At 42.0% G+C, this 27884-nt stretch overlaps 1 protein-coding gene across 1 annotated transcript; it reads right to left on the reverse strand.

Annotated features, from left to right (window-relative positions):
- Positions 1-27150, reverse strand: WHAMM (WASP homolog associated with actin, golgi membranes and microtubules). The gene is made up of 10 exons (XM_030814939.1): positions 26287-27150; positions 23324-23497; positions 19793-19943; positions 18546-18715; positions 16841-17006; positions 13085-13272; positions 9869-9955; positions 9519-9614; positions 5003-5492; positions 1-2862 (listed from the first exon to the last, which is right to left on the reverse strand). Exons 1-10 carry the CDS (start codon positions 26893-26895, stop codon positions 2555-2557), a joined length of 2439 nt encoding a protein of 812 aa, XP_030670799.1. The 5' UTR covers positions 26896-27150; the 3' UTR covers positions 1-2554.
- Between the last annotated feature and the right edge of the window lie 734 nt (positions 27151-27884).

Raw genomic sequence — 27884 nt, forward strand, 5'->3', positions numbered from 1 at the left:
TTGGGCCAGGAACTTTTATTGTGAGAACGTTCTTTTGAAAAGGATCCTTTTTTCAAAGGCCTCCTGTGTTTGGCAGCCCTTAGAAAACAAATGCTGAGAATTATTTCAGCCTGATTAAGCTTGCTGGCATCTCAAATACTGAAATTATAAATATGTAATTACAAACAATGCCAAACTGCAAAATATGCATAAGAAAAGTCCCACAAAGTTCTGATTTTGCTACTTTGTCAATTCCAAATTCTTTCCCTAGGAAGTTTGATGCTGAGCCTGGCCTGTCTGTCTGTGGTGGGGAAGGAGGCCTGGGCCACAGCCACTGGACCTGTCTCTGGGATCTGGACCTGATGCCCAGCGAGTAGCCCTCAGGTTGTGTCCCCCACTGGAACACCCCTGGGAACCCGGGTGGGAGCGGTGGGTACAGGGACCAGTGCAGTTAGGGCTTAGGCCCATCAGGCCCAGGCCAGTGCAGTGAGGCACATTCATTCATACACAGGAGTTGGATTTGCATTCTGAAAAGGCAGCACACGACAGATCCGTGGGCAACCTGGCAGTGGCCATGCCACAGAGGGAGGCCCAGGGTGCAGCTGCTGAAAGGGACTCACACCCCTCCCAGCTATGCCAACTGAGGCCCCTCAGGATGCTGTGTGCCAGAGTTAGTTAAGAAGACACTGGAAGGCCGGGTGTGGTGGCTCACGCCTGTAATCCCAGCATTTGGGAGGCCAAGGTGTGCGGGTCACGAGGTCAAGAGATCGAGACCATCCTGCCAACATGGTGAAACCCCATCTCTACTAAAAATACAAAAATTAGCTGGGTGTGGTGGCGCGTGCTGTAGTCCCAGCTACTCGGGAGGCTGAGGCAGGAGAATCGCTGGAACCCAGGAGGCAGAGGTTGCAGTGAGCCGAGATCACGCCACCACACTCCAGCCTGGTGACAGAGCAAGACTCTGTCTCAAAAAAAAAAATTAAAAAAAGACAGACACTGGAAGTAGGAAAATTTCTGTTCATATATCAGGACTTTCTTCGGAAACGAAGTGGATTCCTTTTGTTCTGTGGAAACCCAGGATTAACATCACCAGAGTGAGGGTGATGAGGTTAGTGGGGATGCTTGCAGTCTGAGAAATGAATTGACTGCTTTGCATCGGTCCCTTCCCCTTTCCTGATTTTAAAAATTTAATTTTAAGGAGAAAAATACTTCAGGATGAGACCAGTTCCTGAGGAAAATAACACTATTCCTCCATCCTTAGTATTCACTTAAATGTTTAGCTAAAATTTTATTAAAAACTTTAAGCCCACCCAGACACGGAAGGCTTTGCTTTTACAGCAGCTAAGGTATGTTTTCATTACCCCATGAGTGATGCTAATGCATTGTAAATAGTTCTTTATTAGGAGTTTATGTAGTGCTTGGTGCCTAAATTTCATTTAAATATTTAAAATAACTCCTGAATATAAGCAATTTATTCTGATTACTGATAAAATAACATTCACATTCAAACCTACAAATCTGAGAAATCACTATTCCATATCCACAGAAGGCCACAGTCAGTAGTCTAATAGTGCTGCTTACCAGAGTAGTGTAAACTTCTTTCAGAATCAGGGAACAATTCTAGATCACCCATGGTGAGAAATAAGTGCTCTTCTCTTAGGCCAGTGACACTTCCAATGGGTCTTGACATCCCACCTATGGGCTGGTGTGTGAAACTCTCATCTCTACTTCCCTCCCCAGTTTTAAGAGTCACTGTGTCACATAAAAGCTCCAGCATCAGCCAGACACGGTGGCTCATGCCTATAATCCCAACACTTTGGGTGGCCAAAGCAGGTGGATCACGAGGTCAGGAGTTCAAGACCAGCCTGGCCAACATGGTGAAACCCTGTCTCTACTAAATATACAAAAATTAGCTGGGCGTGGTGGTGCGTGCCTGTAATCCCAGCTACTCAGGAGGCTGAGGCAGAGAATTGCTTGAACCTGGAAGGTGGAGGTTGCAGTAAGCCAAGATTGTGCCACTGCATTCTAGCCTGGATGACAGAGTGAGACTCTGTCTCAAAAGAAGAAAAAAAAAAAGCCAGGTGCGGTGGCTCACGCCTGTAATCCCAGCACTTTGGGAGTCTGAGGCAGGAGGATCATGAGGTCAGAAGATGGAGACCATCCTGGCTAACATGGTGAAACCTCGTCTCTACTAAAAAATACAAAAAATTAGCTGGACATGGTCGTGGGTGCCTGTAGTCCCAGCTACTCGGGAGGCTGAGGCAGGAGAATGGCGTGAACCCAGGAGGCGGAGCTTGCAGTGAGCCGAGATCGCGCCACTGCACCCCAGCCTGGGAAGCGGAGCTTGCGGTGAGCCAAGATCGCGCCACTGCACCCCAGCCTGGGCGACAGAGCAAGACTCCATCTCAAAAAAGAAAAAAAAAAAAATGCTGCAGCATCCCACACAAGGCCCTGCTGCTCTTCCGGGGTGTTATGTGGCCCATCTAGCAGCACCCTGTTAGTGTGCTTTTCAATAGGTCTTAGACTCACCCACTTTATTCAAGCCTGCTGTGGCGGGTGCCTTTGTCAAACGAGCCTAACCATCCCACTGGCCAGGGTCCTGCTCGTCACTGTCCTCCTCAGAGTCAGCAGACACCCTCTTGATTCTCTGGAGCGCAGCCTTGATGCTCCTCTCAAGGTCACTGGTGCGTCTGCTGCTGGTTGGTTTGCTGCTGGGGTTTGGGCCAAGATCAGGATGAACTTTCTTCAGTTTGACCCCTTGCCTTATGGCAGCCAGAATGTGCTCATTGATTGAGGCGTGGGGAGGGCATACCGCCGGCACTTCTACCTTCCGGAGAGGAGCTCTGCCATGCCTTAAGGAGGCCAACACTTCATCCATAGATCCTGAAATTGAATAAGCAGAGCTAGTACTATCAATAAAACACATTCCCTTCCCAGGACATTATTGCTATGAAATTGTTAAATCTCACATCAGTTAACACCATGATTTAAACAAATAATCATTAAGCAAATGCCTTGATTACCTGCTAACGATAAGCTCCCTGGTTGAATCCAGGATAGCTGAATAGCTCATGTTTTAGCTTAACCGCTTCCTTTCTGCTAACTTCTTCAAATCCATAACAACTGACAGGAACAGGCATGCACTTTTGTTAGAATGACTGTTTTTCAAGACAAATGTGATCTGTCCCTCCCATCCTGAAGAGTGTTATGGAGGCCTGGGGTGGAATAGTCTCACCCACTGTGCATGACCTGGATACCTCTGAAGCTGTATCTCCTTCATTACCCTGTCCAGCTAAAAGAAATCTTTTAAAAAAAAAAATTTTATCCTGCTCAATTTAACTTCAGTCTTGGATATTAGACAGTGATGACTCATTCTATGACAATGAAGTGAGTAGGTTTCTACACATGAAAAGGCTTAAAATAAAACTTTAACCAGCAACTCAATGAACCGCCACCGGAGGGGTGGCGCTGGCTCATTTTTCTGTACATAATGTGTTTAATTCCACCTACATTACCCTGAGGTGGCTTACATACTTTATTTTTGAGGATGTGAAATGCTGTCAAAACACAATTAGATCAGAGCTTCAAGGCGTTGGTGAGGAGAAGCTATTTTTCACTCTGGCACCTGGAGACCCCTGAGAGGGTAAAATCTTTTATCGCCTGCTAGAGACAGGCCTGACTGTGGCCACCAATTTAGAGATCTTCCAGGTAAGCCTTCAAGATTAATAATCAATTCTAGTTCAGGATTGAAAGGCCACACTGTGGCTAACAAAAGGCTATTTTGCTTTGGATTTAAACCTATACCTTCTTATTACAATTTCTTTCTGAGGGTAATGAGACAGGTTTCACAATCAAGGGCATTCTCTGGTGCAAATTCACACTTTCTTATTCTTTCCTGTGAATTAGCAGCGTTTGTGAGTTGAACAGAACTTCCCAAAACCATGTGCATTAAATCTGGGCTGGGAATGTGGCACCCCACAAAGATCTGCCCACTTCCAAAGTCCGATCTATACATAGCCATGCGAACTCTTTACTTTTCATTCACAGGACAGTTGTTGCAAACCCCATGGAAACAGGCCATTGGGTCTCCACCTAATATTTGAACATTTTCATTCGTACCTGGTTCTAGGTACAGTGAAGCTCTGAACTCAGAATAGCCAGATTGCTCAATTAACCAGAATCACACTTTGGAACTGTTATATCATTCATAACACCTATTACAGTAACCTTGCACAGTTTAGGTGGAGGTGCTTAAGCATACTTTTAAAAACAAATTTACATAAATTTTGCTAGGATTCATCTAAAGTGCACACACACACACCCCAAAGCAGTAGGCTCCAAGTCTAGGCAGATTTAGGCCATTCTCAACACTTAATGTCTAAAGCCATAATTCGAATTCTGAGTGAGAACTATAGCCCTATTAAAGAAACTGTCAAGAGTATTCGGTGTACTGCACTTGCCAAGACAAGTGGCCCACTTTTTCTTCCTGTCCCCTTACACTTTAGAAAGATTTCCAATAGTAAGGGTCCTCAGTGTGCTAGTCAGTCTGCAAGAACAGCCTTCTACATTCTGGCTAATATGCCTCTACAGTAATTTCCAACCAGTATTCTGCTTAAAATACAACAACTGGATTATATAAAGGACTCAGAGATGCAAGAGTAAGCATAATTTAAAACAGTACTGAAAAGTATTCCAATGGCAGAAATCAAATACATACTGAAGTCTTAAGAAACTTCAAATAGGTTGATACTTTAACAACCTCAGAAATCCCAAGTCATGCGATCATTAAATGTATAGAGATGGTTTCTTCAAACTGAATTAACACTTATGAAACCAGATTTAGGCTATACTATACCAACTTTCCAATAAAATAATGATACTCAAGACAGCAAATACTGGAATATTTTAAGGCTATAGAGAATTATAAAAATGATTTCCATTTGAAGATGATGGCTTCTGAAGCTAGAATGCTTCAACAGCTTAACAGCTCATGGGGAGCAGGGACAGAATTCCAGTGGATTACCTGGACATGAAAAACTTTCCAAGGAGTCACGTGGTCGCTCAGCAGGTGATTCGCACACTAGAGGACGTGGCTGGTCATCTTTCACTGGAGCCCAGAAGCCTAAGTTCTGATGAGTTGCAGCTTGAGAGGATGAGGACAGAGCAGGGAGAGGAGGGGGTGGGGGGGGCGGTGGCGGTGTGGGGGGTGGTGGCGGTGGTGGTGGAGGAGGAGGTGGTGGCAGTGACAATTCCTCATTGGATTTGGAATGTGTTTGATCACCAACTGGAACAAAAATCTGGACAGGGATATTTCCATGACAGTTTTGACACTTGGGGCTTTTCACATTATCAGCTTCCGACAGGGGAACACCTCTAGTTTTCCTAGAGGACTGGTGAATTACTGACACTGCGTGGGAAGCTGGCAAGCACGTCTGCTGGGAAAGGTCACCTGGCAGGTTTGGAGCCACAGGTTCTGGGCCAGAGGTGTTTCGGACAGATTGAGCCAGGCGTTTCTGAAAATGAAAAACTATGGTGAGCAATCTGCCACAAATGCAAACCATCAAAATGCTCAAACTTTCTAGAAATCTATAAACACATGCGTTTCTATGCATGGATGGTCTAATTCACAAAGTGACTCCTTGTTTGTACAGCCATCCTTGCTACCTAACCCATTTTTCATGGATTAAAAAAAAGATAAGCATTTATATCCTTTGATCAAGTATTACCTTCTCTGTAATAAAATGAAGATATGAAAGTATACGTAAGAGGAAAATAGTCATCAATTTTTAGTATGGAAAATTAGAAATGCTAAAATACGAATAATAGGATATTCACTGAAAAAATTATGACAAATCTATTCAAAATATTAAATAGCCGGCGACAGAGCGAGACTCCATCTCAAAAAAAAAAGCCATAAAAAGTGATAAATAGTACAACGCCTGAAACATTTGAAAAAATCAGATAATAGTGTTCAATGAAAACCAGATATAATATGTATTATGATTAAAAATAAGAAAAGTTCTATGAAAAATGCCAGCACAGTCGACATCCAAGTGGCAGCTATAACAGAGCCTGTGGATATTTCTTTTCTCTTACTTTTAGGCTTAAGAGTTAATTTTATAATTTAAAAAATGTAAATTGAAAAAGTTCTGGTCTTTCAGTTATTCATTTGATAAAGAAACACCTAGTCCTACAAAGAGCTAATCTTGAGAGGAGGTCCCTAAAGAAGGCACTGATTAGCCAATAAAACATAAATTGTAATACTATGACTCATTAAAATGAACTAGCGCTATACATATTAACATGAATATATCTCAAAAACCTAAGTTAAAGAAACCGGCAAAGGATGCGTTCAATATGATCCTATCAATGCAAACCTACACACACACACACACCACACACACACACACACACACACACACACACACACACACCATGCAATCCATGGTAAACTCAAGGAGTATTTCCATTTCCCTCACTTTCTGCTCCTTTCAGGACAAATAGCAATGTCATGGCGACAAGCCCCCAAACCTCCCTGATGCAGACACAGCCATGCAGCTGCCGTCCTGCAGCCTTCTGTCAGAGACCATGCCAGCAGAATTAGAATCCCAGAAACTGGGCCAGAGGGCTAAACTCCAGGGGTCATCCAACTGATCTCCATCCAACTGATCAGATCATCCCTGATGCTGGGGTTTCCTGAACCACCCAAGGATACCCTCTGTGGCATCCCGGCTGTAGCATGTCACTGTGACTCTGGACTGTTAAGTTCTGCCTTTGTTTTTTTTGTAGAGACGGGGTCTTGCTTTGTTGCCCAGGCTGATCTCAAACTCCTGGGTTCAAGCAATCTGCCTGCCTCAGCTTCCCAAAGTGCTGGGATTACAGGCGTGAGCCACGGCGCCTGGCCGAGTTCTGCCTTATATTGCACAGGCAGTCTGTCCACCCACGATAAATTAAATCCTTCACCTCGTACAGCCCTTCAGATATTCAAAAAACTTCCTTGATCACAACAAATATCATGTATCACATGGTTTTATTTCTAGTTTTCTCCCTCTCCTACTTCCTCCCTTCCAAATGTGCTCAAATTGGCTATGTCCCCTTTAAGGGTGGCACTTCTTGGTAAACACAGAACTCCCTTATTCTACACAGGATGCCCGTGAGCTTTCATCACACAGGTGGCTCATTAAACTGAAGGAAACTGAATTCTTAAATTCTTTTACCCAAAATTTAAGCCACACAGACTTTCCTGTCACCCCATGCAAGTGCATACCTCCATATGGGCTTTTTTGGACTAGAAAACCAGTAATTTATCCCTTTGGGGTGAACTTGTTAGCGTTTAACTAATTGTTCCAGTTTCGCTGGGAGCTTAGGAGGCCTGATTCTGTCATTTTAAATCTGCCTACCCCTCCCATTTTCATATCACACACACATGAAAAAGTAATCTTCTGTATTGCCAAACAATTCCTTGATCTGAGTGAGGGCTGAGGAGATGGGCTGGTTGCCCTTGGATCCCTTCCTCCACACTGACTTCATTCTGTTCATCGAAACTCTCTTGGTGATGGCGACCAGCCAGTTCCTCTCCACCTCAGTGGCTCTGCGTTCATCTGGTATTCATGCAGCTCCTTCAATTCATGCTTCCCGCTGCAGTTCACACCCAGGCCCCGATCCAGGGCAATCACATCAAAATTTCTATGGGAGGGGCTGGGCCTTAGTACTTAGAAGAAGCTCTCCAGGGGATCTGGATGTTTTGCCCAGGCTGAGAAGCCCTGTGTGGCTCTGGAGTAAGACCCGTCTTCAATTCCTGCTGTTTAACCTTGAACTAAGTTGTGTAACCAACCATTCTGAACCTTGATTACTCATTTGTAAAGTGGTGATGAAACTATCTCACAAGGCTGTTTCAAGAACTAAGGGTGAATTTCACGTGCCTAGCATGGTGCCTGGTATACAGAAGGCATCTGATACCTATTCCAGAATCTTTTCTGGGATAAAATGGGTTGTTTCCTTTTTTGGGGGCTACAATAAACTTGGGTCTTTGTGAAGGGGCTGGGGAATGAAAGCAGGTCTATGTATTATAGTCAGTAAATTCAATGATATTCTTAAATAAGCCCCTATTTACTTTTTTTTTTTTGAGACAGAAGAGTCTCACTCTGTTGTTCAGGCTGGGGTACAGTGGCGCAAGTTCAGCTCACTGCAACCTCTGCCTCCCAGGCTCAAGTGATTCTTGTGCCTTAGCCTCCCAAGTAGCTGGGACTACAGGCATGCGCCACCATGCCCAGCTAATTTTTGTATTTTTAGTAGAGACAGGGTTTCACCATGTTGCCCAGCCTGGTCTCAAACTCATGACCTCAAGCAATCCGCCCACCTCAGCTTCCCAAAGTGCTGGGATTACAGGTGTGAGCCACCGTGCCTGACTCCCTATTTACATTGTTTTAAAAAACCTATTTACCGGCCGGGCACGGTGGTTCACGCCTGTAATCCCAGCACTTTGGGAGGCCGAGGCGGGCGGATCACGAGGTCAGGAGATCAAGACCACGGTGAAACCCCGTCTCTACTAAAAAAAATACAAAAAATTAGCCGGGTGTGGTGGCGGGTGCCTGTAGTCCCAGCTACTCGGAGAGGCTGACGCAGGAGAATGGCGTGAACCCGGGAGGCGAAGCTTGCAGTGAGCCAAGATTGCGCCACTGCACTCCAGCCTGGGCGACAGAGTGAGACTCCGTCTCAAAAAAAAAAAAAAAAAAAAAACCTATTTACCTTTAATGTTTGAGGTGATGGATATGCTAATTACCCTGATTTGATCATTACATATTATATACCTGTATCAGAATATCACACTATACCTCGTGTGTGTCAATTAAAAATAAATGATTGTGTCAATTAAAAATAAAAGCAAAAAATTATTTTTTTGAATCTTCATAGCAGCTTTTTTTAATTAAAGGAATTTATCTCTAATAATAAAGTCAACAAATAGAAAAAAAAATTACAGACTCAGGATGATTTTGTGGAGGAAATACAAATGTAGGCCTAGAACAGAGGGCATAAAAAATAACATCCTCATAAGTATATACTTCAAAAAAAAACAAGAAAAAAGAAAGTTGTAGATATAAAAAAAAAAAAACACTAAATTTTACTTTTAACAGGGCACTTTCACTACACTTATATCACAATGCTGCCTGGATAACATTTTAAAGAATTATTACAAATGAGGGGAAATGCCAGCTAAAGTCAAGGGAGTTGAACAGTTTTCAGTTTTCCCTGCCAATCTAAACCACCAGTGCCAGTTAGGACTACTCAGTGAGGAGTGCAGAGCAGGAACCCAAGCGTGTTGTGATGTCAAAAACAGCAGTTATTTTATATCATGGGTTTTGAATCACTGATATTCTATTTTTTTTGTTTTTTATTGATATACCAGAAATAATGGTATTTTTTAAATGTTTCATGTTCTGAATGACCTGTTCTCAATACTTTATACTTTCATCTTTTTTAGGGTGGTCTTCATTTATTTCCCCAGAAGTGCAGATGAGGTGATTGTTTATAGAACTTACATCTTTAAATGATCTCAATCGTTGGAGTGTTTTTTGACGTTCTCGGTTGATCCATTCTTTTTTCTTTTGCTCCTCTTCTTTTATCTTGTCTCTTTTCTATATTTAAACAAATGTATATTTGTAAATTGCTCAACATTATAAAAAATGTCTTGGCATACAATAAAAATGTCTCGGCAAAGAAAGAGGCTGTACCCCAACATTACCACCCCAAGGCTGTGCCCAGGCTGCAGGCCTGGAGGCTAATGGCTGACAGCTGCAGGTCCAGGGCAGCGCAACTCCAGTTTCCACAAGTCTAGGCCTGCATGTCACGCTACACAAACATAGAACATTTTCCTTTGGAGGAGACTCACCATCTGAATACTGTGATGCTGACGAGAGTATCTTATGCTTTCTTCAGCCTGTTGCAATCTGAGCCGATGATTTTCTTTGCACTGATCCTGGTGGAATAATACAAATCACCTACATGGTTTTTAATATTACCCTGGTATAGCATAAAAGGTTAAAAGAAAAAAGCACTGCATTTGGGCTGTAGTGTAAGGCATTCATTAATATTAGTTCTGGAGCGGCCCAATGGTACTGTCTCCTCCACAGTCTATGAAGAGGGTTGCCTGGCTGCTTATGGAAATAATTTGTTCCCAGCAGAGTGCTTTAAGAGATGAAAAACAATCCGCCAACCATGAGAGGACATATAGGCAGCCCCCATTCTTAAATGGGATGTGTCCTAACAATGTTTTAATGTGATTGTTTTAAACACATTTCCCCATAACATTATAAATACTCATCACATTTCCAAGCACACCTACAGAAGCAGAGCAACCTACAAATACCTGAAAAATTCTAACTAACAGGTGAAAACCTGTGCTTAACCACGCACTCTACCAATATATAATATGCTATATGCACATAAAATCCTTCATCTATGTAAAAAATAATACAGTAATACAGATAATACTAACATTTACTGAGTAGGTTTTAGCCTCAATGCCAAGTACTTTTCATGCCTTATGGTACTTTATCCTCACATGAAATTTGTATTATTACCACTATCATCTTTTTTTTTTTTTTTTTTTTTGAGACTGAGTCTCACTCTGTTGCCCAGGCTGGAGTGCAGTGGCGCCATCTCGGCTCACTGCAACCTCCACCTCCCAGGTTCAAGCGATTGTCCTGCCTCAGCCTCCCGAGTAGCTGAGATTTACGGGTGCCGCACCGGCCTATCATCCTCTTTTAACAGATGAGAAAAGTGTGAGCTCAAAAGAGACTTAAGTAATTTGCCTAAGGTCACATGGCTACCTAAGTGGCCAAGCTGTGATTTGAATCCAAGTTGATAGCTCACCTCAACTACCATTCTATTAACTGAGTGCCTTCCAAATTCCAACATTTCCAGAATCAGTGGAAAGAGCTCCTCTAAATGGGGTAGGGGGAGTGATTATATCTTGAGAGTGAAGGTTAATGCTCCAAGTCTGGATAAGAGAAGGCACAGGAGCATTTTATATATATACACATATAACACTGCCAAGGAGGTGGAGGCATCTGTTCATCCACAGCACCATGGGAGTGCCAAAGGAGACTCCTCCTGGGGCTCATGCGTTTTCTGAAATATGGAGCAAAGGGCAAATGCCTGTATATCTTCAAATCCCCTGAATAACAGTTCCTAAATCCAGAAGTACAATTCTTAAACACAAACATGCAAAGAATATACTCTTCTAACAAAGTTTTTTATTTTTTATTGGAGACAGGGTTTTGTTCTATCACCCCAGCTGAAGTGCAGTGGTACAATCATAGCTCACTGAAGCCTCGACCTCCTGGCTTCAAGCGATCCTCCGGCCTCAGCCTCTTGAGTAGCTGGGACTATAGGTGCGCACCATAGAGATGAGGTCTCACTCTGTTGTCCCTGGTCTTGAACTTCTGGCCTTAAGTGATTCTCCCACCTCAGCCTCCCAAAGTGCTGGGATTACAGGCATAAGCCACGGCACCTAGCCAAGTTTTTTTTAAGTATTTGTATTTACATGGAAGAGTAATGAACATTTTCATAAGCTATGAAAGTCACAGTTTTCATGTTAATTCTAATAAGGAAAGTACAGTATAGTAGGCTGGGCACAGTGGCTCACGCCTGTAATCCCAGAACTTTGGGAGGCTGAGGCAGGTGGATTGTTTGAGGTCAGGAATTCAAGACCACTCTGACCAACATGGTGAAACCCTGTCTCTACTAAAAATACAAAATTTAGCCGGGTGTGGCCAGGCGCTGTGGCTCATGCCTGTAATCCCAGCACTTTGGGAGGCCGAGGTGGGTGGATCGCCTGAGGTCAGGAGTTCAAGACCAGCCTGGCCAACATGGTGAAACCCCGTCTCTACTAAAAACACAAAAATTAGCCGGGCGTGGTGGTGCGCGCCTGTAATCCCAGCTACTCAGGGGGCTGAGGCAGGAGAATCGCTTGAACCCTGGAGACGGAGGTTGCAGTGAGCTGAGATTGTGCCACTGCACTCCAGCCTGGCGACACAGCGAGACTCCATCTCAAAAAAAAAAAAAAAAAAAATAGCTGGGTGTGGTGGCAAGCGCCTATAATCCCAGCTACACAGGAGGCTGAGGCAGGAGACTCACTTGAACCTGGGAGGCGGAGGTTGCAGTGAGCCGAGATCACGCCACTGCACTCCAGACTGGGAGACAGAGCGAGACTCCATTTCAAAAAAAAAAAAACCAAAAAAAGGAGAAAAGTATAGTAAATATGAGTAAATACATATAAAAGTCTATAAAAATGATATATATGAGCTTCCTTTTCTGTCAGAAAAAATTACATTTCTTAGAGTTTTTATGTATTCGTGGATTTTTAAAAATTAAGAAAAAAATCACCAAATATAAGGTCTGAGGTGAGCTGAATATTGTTATCTGTAATTGTTTTGTGTACTCAATAATTTACAGTAAAATATATTTAGAATTGTTATAGTTGGTTATTAGAAATAGAGTTTCTACCTATTATGGTTTTTAAAGTACCTGTGGTCCAGGGGCGGTGGCTCACACCTGTAATCCCAGCACTTTGGGAGGCCAAGGTGGGTGGATCACTTGAGGTCAGGAGTTCAAGACCAGCCTAGCCAACATGGCAAAACCCCATCTCTACACAATATACAAAAGTTAGCTGGGCGTGGTGGCGCATGCCTGTAAACCTAGCTACCTGGCAGGCTAAGGCACGAGAATCGCTTGAACCTAGGAGGCAGAAGTTGCAGTGAGCCAACATCATGCCTCTGCACTCTAGCCTGGGTGACAGAGCAAGACTGTCTCAAAAAAATAAAAATAAAGTGCCTGTGTATGCAATGGGCATTCAACAAATAGTTGCTGAATGAATAAATTAAAACCTTGAGATTTGCTAAATGCTTAAATCCCAATAGAAAAAAAAATATTTTTAAGAAAAATATTTAAAAGCATTTTAACTATAGCCATGGATAAGTACATAAGCACATAAAAAAGTAATCACTGTATTGGTAAAAACCTTATTTCAATACCTCTTTATCCTTCATACAAGAATAAATCTCTGGAAAAGAAAAGAAAAGAAAGCCGCTCTGAGTGTACCTACCTTTCTACTCCGGAGAGAGGCTCTTTTGGCACAGATCCTGCCCCGTTTAGACTCCAGCTGCTGGCACTGCCTTCTGAGTTCTTTCACTTCCAAATTCTTATCATCCTGCAGCCCCACCACACAGTCAATGACTTTAAGTTCCTCTGGATTTTCACATGGATCGTAATAGACAACTTCATCCTGTTTTTCTAAAAATGTATTAATGATTGTTTAAAACATATTTTATTATTTTAAAAAATGCATTGAATTTTTTTAAATGTAAGGAAAATAAAGATCACTTGTAATCCCACCACTGAGAAGCACGATTAACATATATAAAAAATATATGTGTATATGTAATATACATGCACATGTGTATATATACATGACTATATACATGTATGTAAGTAGCATGTGTGTATATACATGTAGTGTATGCATGTATATATACGTGTATATATAGACATACGTGTATATATATACACACACACACACACACACACACACATACTACTTACATAGCTACACATACCAATGGAGTTCTAAAAGAACATTTTCCATGGGATGGAAATACATTTTTAGGCCAGGCACAGTGGCTCACGCCCGTAATCCCAGCACTTTGGGAGGCCAAGGCAGGCGGAACACCTGAGGTCAGGAGTTCAAGACCAGCGTGGCCAACACGGCAAAACCCCGTCTCTACTAAAAATACAAAAAGTAGGCACAGTGGTGCGTGCCTATAATCCGAGCTACCTGGCAGGCTGAGGCAGGAGAACAGCATGAACCTGGGAGGCAGAGGTTGCAGTGAGCCAAGATCTTGCCACTGCACTCCAGCCTGGGCAACAGAGCAAGACTCCATCTCCAAAAACAAAAAAAAATGAAAAAAGATAAATTTTAATGGCAGCATAGTATTCTCTAATTTAAGTAGTCCATGTTGTTAGGCTGTTCCAATGTTCCATTATTATTCATTTCACTGTGATGAACATCCCTGTATAAATCTTTGTGTATACTTTTTATCACTTCCTTAGCAGATAAATATTTAAGGATCTTGATACCCACTGACAAACTGCCCTCCAGAAACGCAACTTATATTCTACCAGCAATATATTATTAAGATGTCTTAGTCATATATAATCTTGATTACATATTGATTTTTTTAAAGTCATGCTTACTATAACAAATTCAAATCCTCCAGAAGTACATGAAACAGTGAAATTTTCTTGCTCCTTCCCCAAACCTTCTGAGTCATTCTCAGAGGAAAAACATTATGAACAATTTGGCATGCATCCTTCCAGATTAACTTCTTTTTTTAATGTAATTTTTTCCCTAAATATGTAAAATGCTTATAACCTGAAACTACTGCAAAAAATTCTGAATACTCAGGATTAAACTAAAAGTTCAGGATCTATGTGAAGAAATTTATTAAACTTGGAGGAACTTTAGGAAAAAAGATTTAAATAAATGGAGAGACACATACCATATTCTTGGGTAGGAAGATTCAAAATTGCAAAGACCACTATTCTCCCCAAAGTAATCTCTAATTTTAAGCAAAATCACAATCAAAATTCCAACGAGTTTTTGTTTTGAACTTGATTCTAAATTTCATCTGGAAGAATAAAGGAGTGAAAATAGTCAGAAAACTTGTGGAGAAGTAATGGGGGAGGTACTTGCCTTATCAGACCCTAAAATGTGCTTCCAAGGTACAGTCATGGGAACAGTATGGAGCCAGCAGCAGAAGCCACTCACAAACCAATGGAGAACAACACAGAAACAGACCAAAGTCAATCTAATGTTTAACTTGAGAAATGTTAAACATTTAGGGAAAATTTTTTTTAAATCAATGATTGGGACTGCTTAATAATTTGAGGGAAAGGTTCAATTCCTACCACAATCAAAATAAATTCCACCTGGACTAAAGAATTAAATGTTTTAAAAAGCAACATCATAAACATAGGAAAAGAAAACATAAGTATGTATTGACATAATTTTGGGATAGGAGAATATTGCCAGACATAATACTAAAAGCAGAAACCATAGGGGAAAAAAATTGATAAACGCAACTTCATAAAAATTAAATATTTCTGCAAGGCAAGAAAACGCAAATGACAAGGAGAGATTATTTGCAACATATGACAGACAATAGAGGATATTATTCTTAATGTGGAAAGGAAATATTCCAAAGAAAAATGGACAAAGACTATGAATAGGCATTTCATAAAATAAGTACAAATGGCTCGTAAACATACAAAATTTTGTTCAATATTCACTCATAATTAAATAAATGAAAATTGGAAGACTGCCATTTTCTCTGTCAAGTAAGCAAAAATGCAAAAGAATGGCATGAGTCTGGGAAACATACACACTCATATTCTGCTGATGGGAGCATCTTCTTTTTTTTTTTTTTTTTTTTTTTTTTGAGACAAAGTCTTACTCTGTCACCCAGGCTGGAGTGCAGTGGCACCATCTCAGCTCACTGCAATCTCCACCTCCCAGGTTCAAGCGATTCTCCTGCCTCAGCCTCCCAGGTAGCCGGGATTACAGGCGCCCACCACCATGCCCAGCTAATTTTTGTATTTTTAGTAGAGACACGGATTCACTGCATTGGCCAAGCTGGTCTTGAACTCCTGACCTCAAGTGATCTGCCCCCCTCAGCCTCCCAAAGTGCTGAAATTACAGGTGTGAGCCACCACACCCAGCCTGGGAGCATCATTTTAAATGTACAACCTATCTAGAGGGTCATTATGTAGTATGAAATTTAGAAATCAGAAAATATGGAGGTGAGGAAAAATGTATCTCAGATGATTACTGTATTGTTATGTATCAAAATGTAAAATATGCATTGCCCTTGACCCAGTAATTCCATCCTTAGAAATTTATTCCAAGGAAATAATCTGTCCTATACTCAAAGACATGTGTAAAGTTCACTACACTACTGTTCAAAACACCTGAAATTTGGAAATCACGGTATATCCATATAATGGAATACTATGCAGCCATTAAAATTTTGATACTTTTATTATTCACTGAAATAGAAAGACAGTTAAATATCTCCTGTAACCCATAAATACATATATCTACTATGCACCCATAAAAATTAAAAATTTTTTGAAAAGATGTTACTGAACTGGTTATGTAGTTTTGGTTAAAAATTTCTATTTTTATATATCAGCATATTTTAAAATCTACAAAGCTATACAGCAAATTGTTACCACTAAGTAGCTCTCTTTTCTTTTTTTCCTTTTTGAGATGGAGTCTCGCTCTGTCGTCCAGGCTGGAGTGGAGTGGCACGATCTTGGCTCACTGAAACTTCCGCCTCCCAGATTCAAGCCATTCTCCTGCCTCAGCCTCCCAAGCAGCTGGGATTACAGGCATGTGCCACCACACCGGACTTTGTGTTTTTAATAGAGACAGGGTTTAGTATTTTTGTATTTTTAGTAGAGATGGGGTTTCACCATGTTGGTCAGACTGGTCTGGAACTCCTAATCTCAAGTGATCCGCCCACCTCGACCTCCCAAAGTGCTGGGATTATAGGTGTGAGCCACCGTGCCCAGCCAACCACTAAGCATCTCTAGATAATGGGACTGGAGTAGTAATCATTTTTCTTTCTTTGTTTTGCTATGTGTTAACAATGAATATATTATCTGAATAATAAACCACTGAAGGAAAACTAGGAAATTTTCAGATGTTATAATTTACAAAAAGTAATTGATAATATGGTCTGTATTTCCTTAAATTTATAATTTAAACATTGCAATCTATATACTTAAATATAAATTTTACCTTTTATAAGTCTTTTAAGAGAGTCCAACTGTGTAGTAAGCAGTATTTCTTCGTTTTTTAACATCTCAAATTTAACTTCATATAGTTCTAATTGAATTTCATAAAATTGAATTTCTAATTCATCTACAACATTTGTATTTTTTTCTTGTTCTGGAAGATCTTCCATCTTATTTTCATAGAAAAAAGAAAAATAAGTTAAAATAAATTAGTATATTAAAAACAAACTTTAGAAGCATTCTAGCTACTTTCTATTCCTTGTTCAGTACTAAATATAACAAAGCAAATAGGAAAGAAACACTTTTTCATTTCATCTAGTGATGCAAATACTTTATCTCATCCTTGAAACAGAGGAAAACATTTAGGTTCTGAGAAACACAAATGGCAATGAGGTACTATTATGTATTGCATATTGGTGTCCCCCAAAAAATTCATATGTTGACACTCTAATTCCCAATGTGATGTTATTTGGAGGTGGGTCCTTTGGAATTAATTAAGTTCAGATTATGTCAAAAGGATAGCACCCCCATCATGGAATTAGTGCCCTTATTAGAAGAGAAAGAGGGATCACTTTCTTTCTAAACATACACACAGAGGCCAGGCGCAGTGGCTCACGCCTGTAATCCCAGCACTCTGGGAGGCCAAGGCGGGCGGATCACGAGGTCAGGAGATCGAGACCATCCTGGCTAACACGATGAAACCCCGTCTCTACTAAAAATAAAAAAAAAAATTAGCCGGGTGAGGTGGTGGGCGCCTGTAGTCCCAGCTACGCGGGAGGCTGAGGCAGGAGAATGGTGTGAACCCTGGGGGGCGGAGCCTGCAGTGAGCCAAGATCGCGCCACTGCACTCCAGCCTGGGTGAAAGAGCAAGACTCCTTCTCAAAAAAAAAAAAACATACACACAGAAGGAAGGCTATATGAGCACTCAGTTAAGAAGGCAGCTGTCTACCAGACAGGAGGAGGATCCTCACCAGACAGTGAATCTGCAGGCACCTTGACCTTGGACATCCCAGCCTCCAAAACTGTGAGAAATACATGTCCGTTGTTTAAGCCACCCAATCTGTGATAATTAATCTTGTTATAGAAGCCTGAGCCAACTAAGACAGGTGTTTACAGTGTTTTCTGCTTTAAAGTCGTAAGATTATAGGAAAAAGTTTAAGTGACTATGCAGTAAAGTATCTCTCTGATTATTTTAAAGGTGTACTGAAAACATTGCTGGATTGATTTTCAATTACAGTACCCATTTCAATACTGAGCTCGGTGTTACTATAAAGTGAATCCTACAATATGGTATTTTGAAACATCTTAACCAAAGGAAAACTTTATGTCTAACTTTCCATAGAAGATAGTGTTGGAATAAGTGAAGAAAAGAAGCTCTTTAACGATGCCTAGAAAGAAAAATGCTATCTAAAAATAAAAGTGTGCTTTACCACATGGTCTCACTTATAAGTGGGAGCTAAGTAATGTGTATACACAGTGTGGAATAATAGACACTGGAGACTCAGAAGAGTAAGAGGGTGGGAGGGGGATGAGAAATATTTAATAGGTACAATTACATTATACAGGTGATGATTACACTAAAAGCCCAAACTTCACCACTACACAATATATCCATGGAACAAAACTGCACTTGTATCCTTTATTTATACAAAATGTTTTAAAAATAAAAGTGTATTTTTAAAACAAAATTACATTTATCTTTGTCTTACCTTTCCCTGAATTTCAGCTCTTTTGTGATTTAAACACAACTCTTTTGCTCTCATGAGTTGCAGAGTCTCTCGAGCTAGCATTAGCTTAAGTTTTTCCAACCTGGGAATTGCTGTGGCCCAGGCAGCCTGACCAAATCTCTTCGCATCCTGTTCCATTTCTTTCTGCATTCCTGTTGGATTATAAAAATAAAATATAATTATACCTCATTAAAAAGGGAAACATTTATCATGAGCTAATCCTTTTTTTATTGCCTCCATACTACCTGCAGAACATCCTTTTTAAAAGAAATTTTATTAACTTTTTTATTATTATAAAAATAATACATGTTCCTTGATATAAAATTTCAGGTATTCCATTTTTAAAAAGACAATAAGTCATGATCTCACCTAGTTGAGGCAACTGCTTCTTATATTTTGGCACACTTGCTTCCATATTATTTCTATGTCTAGCTAGACAGACAGGCTCATATGGATAGTTTGACCAAAAAACCAGGATCATCATTCTGCTTTATATCTTGTTGATTCTGCACAATATATCAGAAACTCTTGCCACTCATAAAAAAAAAATCAAGAATCATGCTTAACAGCTACGTAGTTTTCTGTTTTATTAATGTACCATAACTTAACAAACTGACAGACATTAAGTTGTTTCCTATTTGGTGTTTTTATCAACAATTATTTAAGACTAAAAAAAAGTCCTTCATCCAGCCCACAAGCCCCTGCATGGTCTGACCCCTGCCTGTCTGGCCAGCATTTTCCCTCATACCACATTGTCCTGCACTCTCTGCGATCCAGCCCCGCAGGTTTTCTTTAAGCTCCTATTTGCCAACTTCCCTCAAGCCAGGGGACCTTTGGCAGTGCTATTCCTTCTGCCTGGAACACTCCTCACTTTTTGTTTTCTCTCAACTTCCATTTACCCTTCAGATATTGAGGCAAGCGCCACTTCTCAGAGGCCTTCAGTGACCACCACCCTGATCAAGCCCAATTTCTCTCTCACAGACCCTCAGAGCCCATGTCTCTCTTCTTTGTGCCATTTATTGTCACTGCCATTTTCCATGTGCTTCAATGAATAGATAATTAAGATTTCTCTCCCTTCACCAGACTGTACAATGTCTCTTAACGCTTGATACTGAATTCTCAGCACCTAGAAAACACAGTGCCTAGTGCGTAAGAGGGACTCAAATGGTATTTGAATAACATGACAATCAATTACATGTATCTTTGTATAGCATTTTTTAAATTATCACCTGCTAATGCTTTTACTGTCTCCTTAAAATAATTCACTGTGATATCTTGAATAGAGACGATAGCTTCTTCAGCCCGTCTGGTCCATTCTTCAGCTTCTTTCTCCAGGGCAACTACCCTTCTAGGACCTAGGTCATCCTCATCCAAAGACTTCTACAGACAGAAGGGAAAATTGTCTTAGTAAGAGCTAATAGTTATGTAAAGCCATTAGGAAATTGAAAGGAAGTTGGTCACATGGATTAATTTAACTACACTACTACTCAGTCAATTAAATTTTCATTCATTCAGCAGTCCCTTACTGCGTATGAATAAGGCTTTAAGCTGAGCACCACCTGGAAGACAAAAGGACACTCTGGGGCATAAAGGGAAAAAAAAAAAACCCACTTTCACTTCACATGCCTAGAATAACTTTTTCTAGAGAGGAATGTTGTCAACTTATGCTTCTATTAATAATAATACACAATTGTTTAAATGAGTGATCTGTGTTGTCAAGCACTCAGCACAGGGCCTGGAACACAGCACTTAAGTGTTAGCTGTTATCGTTTCTTTTAGGGATATGTAATACAATCACCTAAAAGATAGTAACTGTATATTCATGCTTATAATATGTACTGGTATTGGACTGAATGTTTGGGTCCCCCCAAAATGCATATGTTGAAGCCTAAATCCCCAGTGTGATGATATTTGAAGATGAGGCCTTTGGGAGGTAATTAGGTCATGAGGGTGGAACCCTCAAGAATGGGATTAATGCCCTTATAAAAAGGAGACACAGGATCTCTCTTTCTCTGCTCTTCACCATGTGAAGACACAGCAAGACAGTCATCTACAAATTAAGAAACTGGCCCTCACAAGACACTGGATTTGTGAGCACCTTGATCTCAGACTACCCAGCCTCCAGAACTGTGAAAAAAAGTTTTGTTGTTTATAAGCCACTAATCTATGGTAGTTTGTTATAACAGCCTGAACTAAGACATATACTGCTATGTCATCCAAGGATGCAATTTTTCTTCTACGAAGCATAAGAAATATGTACAAGTTAGCCGACAAGGAATTACAAATCAAAACCATAACGAGATACCACATCACACCCACTAGGATGGCTGTAACCAAAGAGACACACAGTAACAAGTGCTGGTGATAATGTGGACAAACCGGAACGCTCATTTACTGCTTTTGGGAATATAAAATATGCACCCACTTTGGAAAACCATCTGGCAGTCTTTCAAAAGGTTAAATGTTGAGTAATCATAGGACCCAGCAATCCTACTCCTCAGTACGTACACAAGAGCAATGAAAACGTATGTCTACACAGAAACTTATGCACAAACATTCATAGCAGAATTATTCATAATAGCCAAAAGGTGGAAACAACCCAAATGTCCATCAGCTGATAAATAAAATGCGATATATCCATACAATGAATATTACTCAGCAATAAAAAGAAATGAAATCCTGATATTTGCTCCAACATGGATTAGCCTTGAAAACATTGTGCTGAGTGAAAGGATCACATATTGAATAATGCTGTTGCTATGTCCAGAGTAGGGAAATCCAGAGACAGAAAGTAGATTGGTGGTTGCCCAGGGTTGGGAGTGACTAATGGATACAGGGTTTCTTTTGGGGGTGAAAATGTCCTGAAATTATATAGTAATGATCACGGTACAACTTTGAACATACTAAAAATCACTGAATTGTACATTATATATATATACATATATAATCTGTGAATGGTATCTTAAAACACCTTTTATGAAAAACAAGCCGGGTGCGGTGGCTCACGCCTGTAATCCCAGCACTCTGGGAGGCCGAGATGGGCGGTCACGAGGTCAGGAGATCGAGACCATCCTGGCTAACACGGTGAAACCCCATCTCTACTAAAAATACAAAAAAATTAGCCGGGCATGGTGGGACACCTGTAGTCCCAGCTACTCGGGAGGCTTAGGAGAATGGCATGAACCCAGGAGGCAGAGCTTGCAGTGAGCCAAGAGCCAAGATCGCACCACTGCACTCTAGCCTGGGCGTGAGAGCAAGACTCTATCTCAAAAAAAAAAAAAAAAAAAAAAAAAAAAAAAAAAAGAAAGGAAAAATACAGGCCGGTGTGGTAGCTCATGCCTGTAATCCCAGCACTTTGGGAGCCCAAAGGTGGGCAGATCACCTGAGGTCGGGAGTTCGAGACCAGCCTGACCAACATGAAGAAACCCCATCTCTACTAGGCTGAGGCAAGAGAATTGCTCGAATCCAGGAGGCGGAGGTTGCGGTGAGCTGAGACTGCGCCATTGCACTCCAGCCTGGGTAACAAGAGCAAAACTCTATCTCAAAAAAAAAAAAAAAAAAAAAAAAAAAAAAGAAGAAAGGAAAAATGTATGCAAGAAGTAGACTTTCCAAATAATAGACTTTCAAAATAATGAACAGAACAACTTTATCCACAGGTTAGAGTGGCATGAGTCTCATCTAAATGTGATACTATTTTTATAATACAATCATCTAGCAGGGTTCATGAGATTATACGTGGAAAGATGGCCCAGTGCAGGGTGCAGAAACCAAGAGACCTCTTAGGTGTCTTCTGATTCCTGTTGTTGAGACCCAAGGCAAGCTATTTAACTCCTCTGGACTCTAGATTCATTTGTAACACTGGAATAAGAATGCCTTTTCTGAATGGTGTCACAGGGTTGTCTGATGGCTCAATGAAGCAAGAGCGATAACAGCATTTACTAAAATTTAAGTTACTAAATTACAATCTAGGGTCCTGCTATTTAAATTTTCATCTTATTTTAAGAAATCTGCGTTAAGTCCTTAGAGGAAAACAAGCTGAAGCAAATAAACATCACATCAAAAACAATTCATCAGGCTGGGCGCAGTGGCTCACGCATGTAATCCCAAGCACTTTGGGAGGCTGAGACGGGTGGCTCGCTTGAGGTCAGGAGTTCAAGACCAGCCTGGCCAACATGGTGAAACCCCGTCTCTACTAAAAATACAAAAAAAGTTAGCTGGGCATGGTGGTGCACACCTCTAATCCCAGCTACTCAGGATGCTGAGACAGAAGAGTCGCTTGAATCTGGAGGAGGTTGCAGTGAGCCAAGATCATGCCACTGCACTCCAGCCTGGCTGACAAAGGGAGACCCTGTCTCAAAAAAAAAAAAAAAAAAAAATTCATCGCCAGAAAAAACATTTAACTCTTTCAAATCTGTAGGAATCTTAAGCTATTAAGATGACCAATGTAAATGTCTTCATTTTCTATCAATTTTAAATATAAACTCAATATTTACACATAAGGATGAACTAGGAATAGTGGCTTATGCCTGTAATGCTGCACTTTGGGAGGCCAAGGTGGGCAGACAGCTTGAGCTCAGGAGTTCGAAACCAGCCTGAGCAACATGGCAAAACCTCATCTCTATCAATAAATAAGTAAATAAACAAACATAAGGGTAAACCCAAACAAAGTACAAACAGAGACTGAACATTAAGTGTAAATAATGAAATAATTTATGACAAATAGTAAATCTGATAAAGTAAAAATTAAAAAAAAAACATACCAAAATATCAAGCTTACATAAAGTTGCAACTTCTCGCATAGCCCTAAATGGCTGCAATAAGTACTGGAAGAACATGGTTGCCACGGTAACCAATTCCTGGTACGCTTCATCTTCCTCTTGGTAAACGTTCATTAATGCTACCATGGTGTTGGCTTTTCCGTGTCCTTGAATAACCTAGAAAGCAAATGTGAATAAAGCTCGAGTCAGGACAGTATATTTAATACATACCCAACAAACAAAACTAAACAAAAGAAACCTTCATGTTCTCAACTTTTAATATATCAATTTTAAGTATTGATTAAATATGAAAATGTTATCATCCTCCATCAAAAATGCCCAATAAAACAAGAATGGTTAAGAAAAGTATGATATATCCATGGCAGAATATTATTTCTGTAGTCATTCAGCAGTGTGCTTCTGAAGATTGTTTAATAATATGGAGACTTTTGGCCAGGCATGGTGGCTCACACCTGTAATCCCAGCTACTGGGGAGGCTGAGGCAGAGAATCGCTTGAACCTGGGAGGCAGTGGTTCCAGCCTGGGCAACAAGAACGAAACTCCATTTCAAAAAAAAAAAAAAAAAAAAGGAGACTTTTATAATATTAAATGGAGAGGCAGAGTGCAAAACAATCTCAACTATGTGCTAAGTATGCAGCGAAAGGGACCCAAAAGAAGGTTTGAGGTTGTGGATATTTTTTCACTTCACTTTTCTGACTGTAAAGGTTTTGTGAGGCCGTATTCCTTTTTAAAAGCTCATAAGGGCCAGGTGTGGTGGCTCACACCTGTAATCCCAGCACTTTGGGAGGCTGAGGCGGGCGGATCACGAGGTCAGCAGATGGAGACTATCCTGGCTAACACGGTGAAACTCTGTCTGTACTAAAAATACGAAAGATTAGCCGGGCGTGGTGACCGGCGCCTGCCGTCCCAGCTACTCGAGAGGCTGAGGCAGGAGAATAGCATGAACCCGGGAGGCGGAGGTTGCAGTGAGCCAAGATGGCGCCACTGCACTCCAGCCTGGGCGACAGTGCAAGACTCCATCTCGAAAAAAATAAAAATAAAAATAAAAAAGACCTCATAAAACATTACAGAGCTGTCTCCAAGTACTTCAGCATGTTAATTCTCTTAATGCCCCAGGTTAATATTCCCATGAAGCCCTTAGCAGTCAACTCATTTACAGAGCCTCAACTGTGGTTCCAGTCTCTGCTGGTTACTGCTTCTGCTGCAGGGCAGAAAATAAACTGAACAGTGTATAATCTAGGTGGACTCACTTGGTAGGAAATTATTTTAATCCCAGAAGAAGAGAAATAAAATCAAATAATAGAGATTTTTTTCAACCAATACATTCTTAAATTCTCCTATTTCCATCCTTCTGCTTAAGGATAAAGTGATCTACTTTCAGCTATAGTTTTTTATCCAGGTCATAATATTACGGGTTTTTTTTTTTTTTAAGTGAAAGCCTCACTGAACAAAATTAAAACACACACGCAAAAGTAAACTTAAGGCAAGTGATACATTTCAGCCTTATTTCTTAAACTACTCAGAAAAAATCCAGAGTTAAACATTCAGCTTCATTTTATATATCCTAGCAATACTAGCAATTGGTTTAATTCTAGAATCAATTGCTTTTCTATTCTAAATATTAAAATTATATATTTGAACATGTTTTGAATTTAAGCTTCCCCTCCCAACCCCTCATTTTTAAGTTCCAGATAAATATGTGAACTACACTAATGTGAACAGCTAGCTCAACAGTATGAACTACATTCATGCTATAGTACCCCAGAGTGAACTTAAATTTGGGAAAACTATAATTTTTCTGATAGTATTTACCACAGTAAAATACATCATATACATGTTCGATTTTAAGGAGAAACCACCTATCTCTGTGAGAAACCGAGTGTGTAAAAAACAAGTCTGATACAAAATGATATCATTTTTGAAACTCCCCTGTGGGTTCCTCATATCCTAAGGTGAAAATGATGAAGTTGAAGATCAAACGCTGACTGGCCTGAAACTCCCCTGTGGTTTCCTCATATTCTAAAGTGAAATCAACACGAGAAGTGGGTGTGTAGATATTTACACATAAAACCCACAGTACAAAAATGACCCCACTAACGAGCTCCTTTTATAAAACCATTTTAATTTAGAAAGCTTATTCTATATTTAGCTTAGGCTGAATTCTTCTCTTCACTTCCCCTTCCTCAGAAGAATGCACAGAAAAAAATCATTCAGGTTAATAACAGCAGTGAGCCGAGACTCCAGCCTGGCTCTCCTTAGTAAACTGTGGGTGTGGATTTAGAAGGCATATTTTCTCCTAAACCCTTCTGTGAACTTGTACTTCCCCCTCCCCTTAGGTTCAGTAAGTTTACCACTCATATAATTACTCTCTCTCAAACTACCTCTTTCAAGCTTAAAAGGGCACTAATGCGGTTATTCCAAACTGATGAATAAAGTTCACCTTCTGCCGGCTTTCCATTTGACCAAGCATCTATTACTTAAAACAAAACACCCTATCTCCTAAAAGCCATTTCTTCCTCTAAACCATTTTATCCCATTTGCGACGTCCCCTCATACACAGGAATTGCTTACATTTAGTCTGTGTTATTTTTTCCTACATGGATGGGTTGTTTTCAGTTTTGCTTGCAATATTTCTGGCATTTCCTGTTACAACATCGTGCTCTGCCAGCATCTTCAGGGCAAAGGTTGGGGGCCTAGCCCAGCTCCCAGCTGCAAGTACACTAGGCTCTAACTTCGCTTGTCCTCTCTGCAGACCCTCCCGCAGCTCCCGCCGGTTTCCCGTAGCGGTCCCGCGCAGGTGAGGGCACCGGGGAGCCCGCGGCCTTCTCGGCCCACCGGCTCCTCCCCGTCAGCCGTCAGCCAGGGCTCTCGGCGCCGGGGGAGCCTCCCACACGGTCCCAGGCCACGGAAGCGCGGACGAACGCCGGCGACCCGGCCTCGCTTACCTGGCGCAGCCGCGCGTCCGCCTCGACCCACCGCCCGCGCATGGCCCGCTCCCGGAACTCGCGCGGGCTCTCGCAGTCGGCCGCGCCGCCCTCAGCCGGGAAGAGTGCGTCGCGCACAGTGGCGCCGCCGCAGCCGTCGGCCGCCGCGCCCAGATAGCGCTCCAGCTGCCCGCACAGCTCCTGCAGCGCCGCCTCGCCAGGGCCCGCGCGCGTCGGCCACAGCAGCGCCCACAACCTGAGCCCCAGACCCCAGGCCCCGCCGCCGCCCACGTCCAGCTCCGGCGGCAGCCGCGGGAAGCAGCGCTCCAGAGGCGGCCACAGCGCCGCCAGCTGCCGGTGAGCGCCGCGGAGCCCCGCGGCCGAGAGCAGGCCGGTCCAGCTGGGCGGGGACACGGCGGCCTCGGGCTTGGGCTCGGGCTCGGGCCCCAACCGGTCCCCCTCGCGCCGCCGCCGCTGCTGCGCGGTGCGGTCGTGACAAGTCACAGCGAACTTGCCCTCCGCTCCGTTCCAAGCCACCAGGAAGCGCAGCCGGTGTCTCTCGGGCTCGGCGAAGAGGCCCTCCCGGACCGGCACCCAGCCCTCCAGGCTGTCAGGCTGCTCGTCCTCCATGGCTGTCGGCGGCAGCGGCCCTAGGGCTAGGCGGACGCGGGCCTGGCCTCCTCGCACCGCCTGTCACGGGACAGTCCAAGCCAAAGCATTTTTCGCTGGAATCGAAACCTCGTCAGTGCCCCAGCAGCGCCCTGGCCCCCGGCACTTCTGATTGGCTGGCTGCCGGAGGTGGGGCTTACAAGAGGCACTCGGGGTTGGTTGGGTGATAGACGAGAGGGGCAGCGACAACCAATGAAAAGGTGAGAAGGTCTCCCTCATGAGTCAATCATCTCGCAACCTGTTCAGGAGTCCGAGAAATACAACTCTTGCCTCACCTTTTCCACCCAATACATATGGACGTTGGAAAAATATCTGTTGAATCGGCAAGTTATTGTATTAGTCTCCCACACTAAACTATGAACTTCTTGAGAACAGGGACCAAGCTGATTTTCTTATCAGAAGGGCCCTATTGAGTACATGGTTCCGGCCCTCAAGAATGTCACAAATGTGCTGGGGAGATGAAACATAAACTCGGTAGTCATTTATTGAGGGCCTCTAAGTGCCAAGTACTGGGCAAGAAGCCACAAGTTTATTTTTGTCAATTCAACAAACTTTTATTGAGTGTCGGCTGTGCATCAGTATTGAGGGGGTGGAGTAAGGGGGAATTCAGGGCACTGCAGCTCCCAACCAGGGTGTTTAAATACGATCTGTGTTCTAACTCTTCACTTTAGAGTTAAGGAAACGGAGGCCCAGACAAACTTAAGATACACCGACACTCGGGCTCGACATGACCACCTGGCTACTGAAGGCCTGTTTAAGGAGATAATCGGGAAATCCAGTTTATGTGTCAGGGTGGAGCTAGATCTGTTCATGCAACAAGGACCAAGACGGCCCTAGTCTCTGCCTAGGAAATGTGCAGTGTAGACTGAGAAATACAGTCCATGTCAGCTCCCATCCTGGGAGTGCACTGAGACAGGTGGTGGGAAAGGGGGGAGGAAAGGAGGGAGATG

Source organism: Nomascus leucogenys, chromosome 6, assembly GCF_006542625.1.
Source record: "Nomascus leucogenys isolate Asia chromosome 6, Asia_NLE_v1, whole genome shotgun sequence".
Lineage (NCBI taxonomy): Eukaryota > Metazoa > Chordata > Mammalia > Primates > Hylobatidae > Nomascus > Nomascus leucogenys.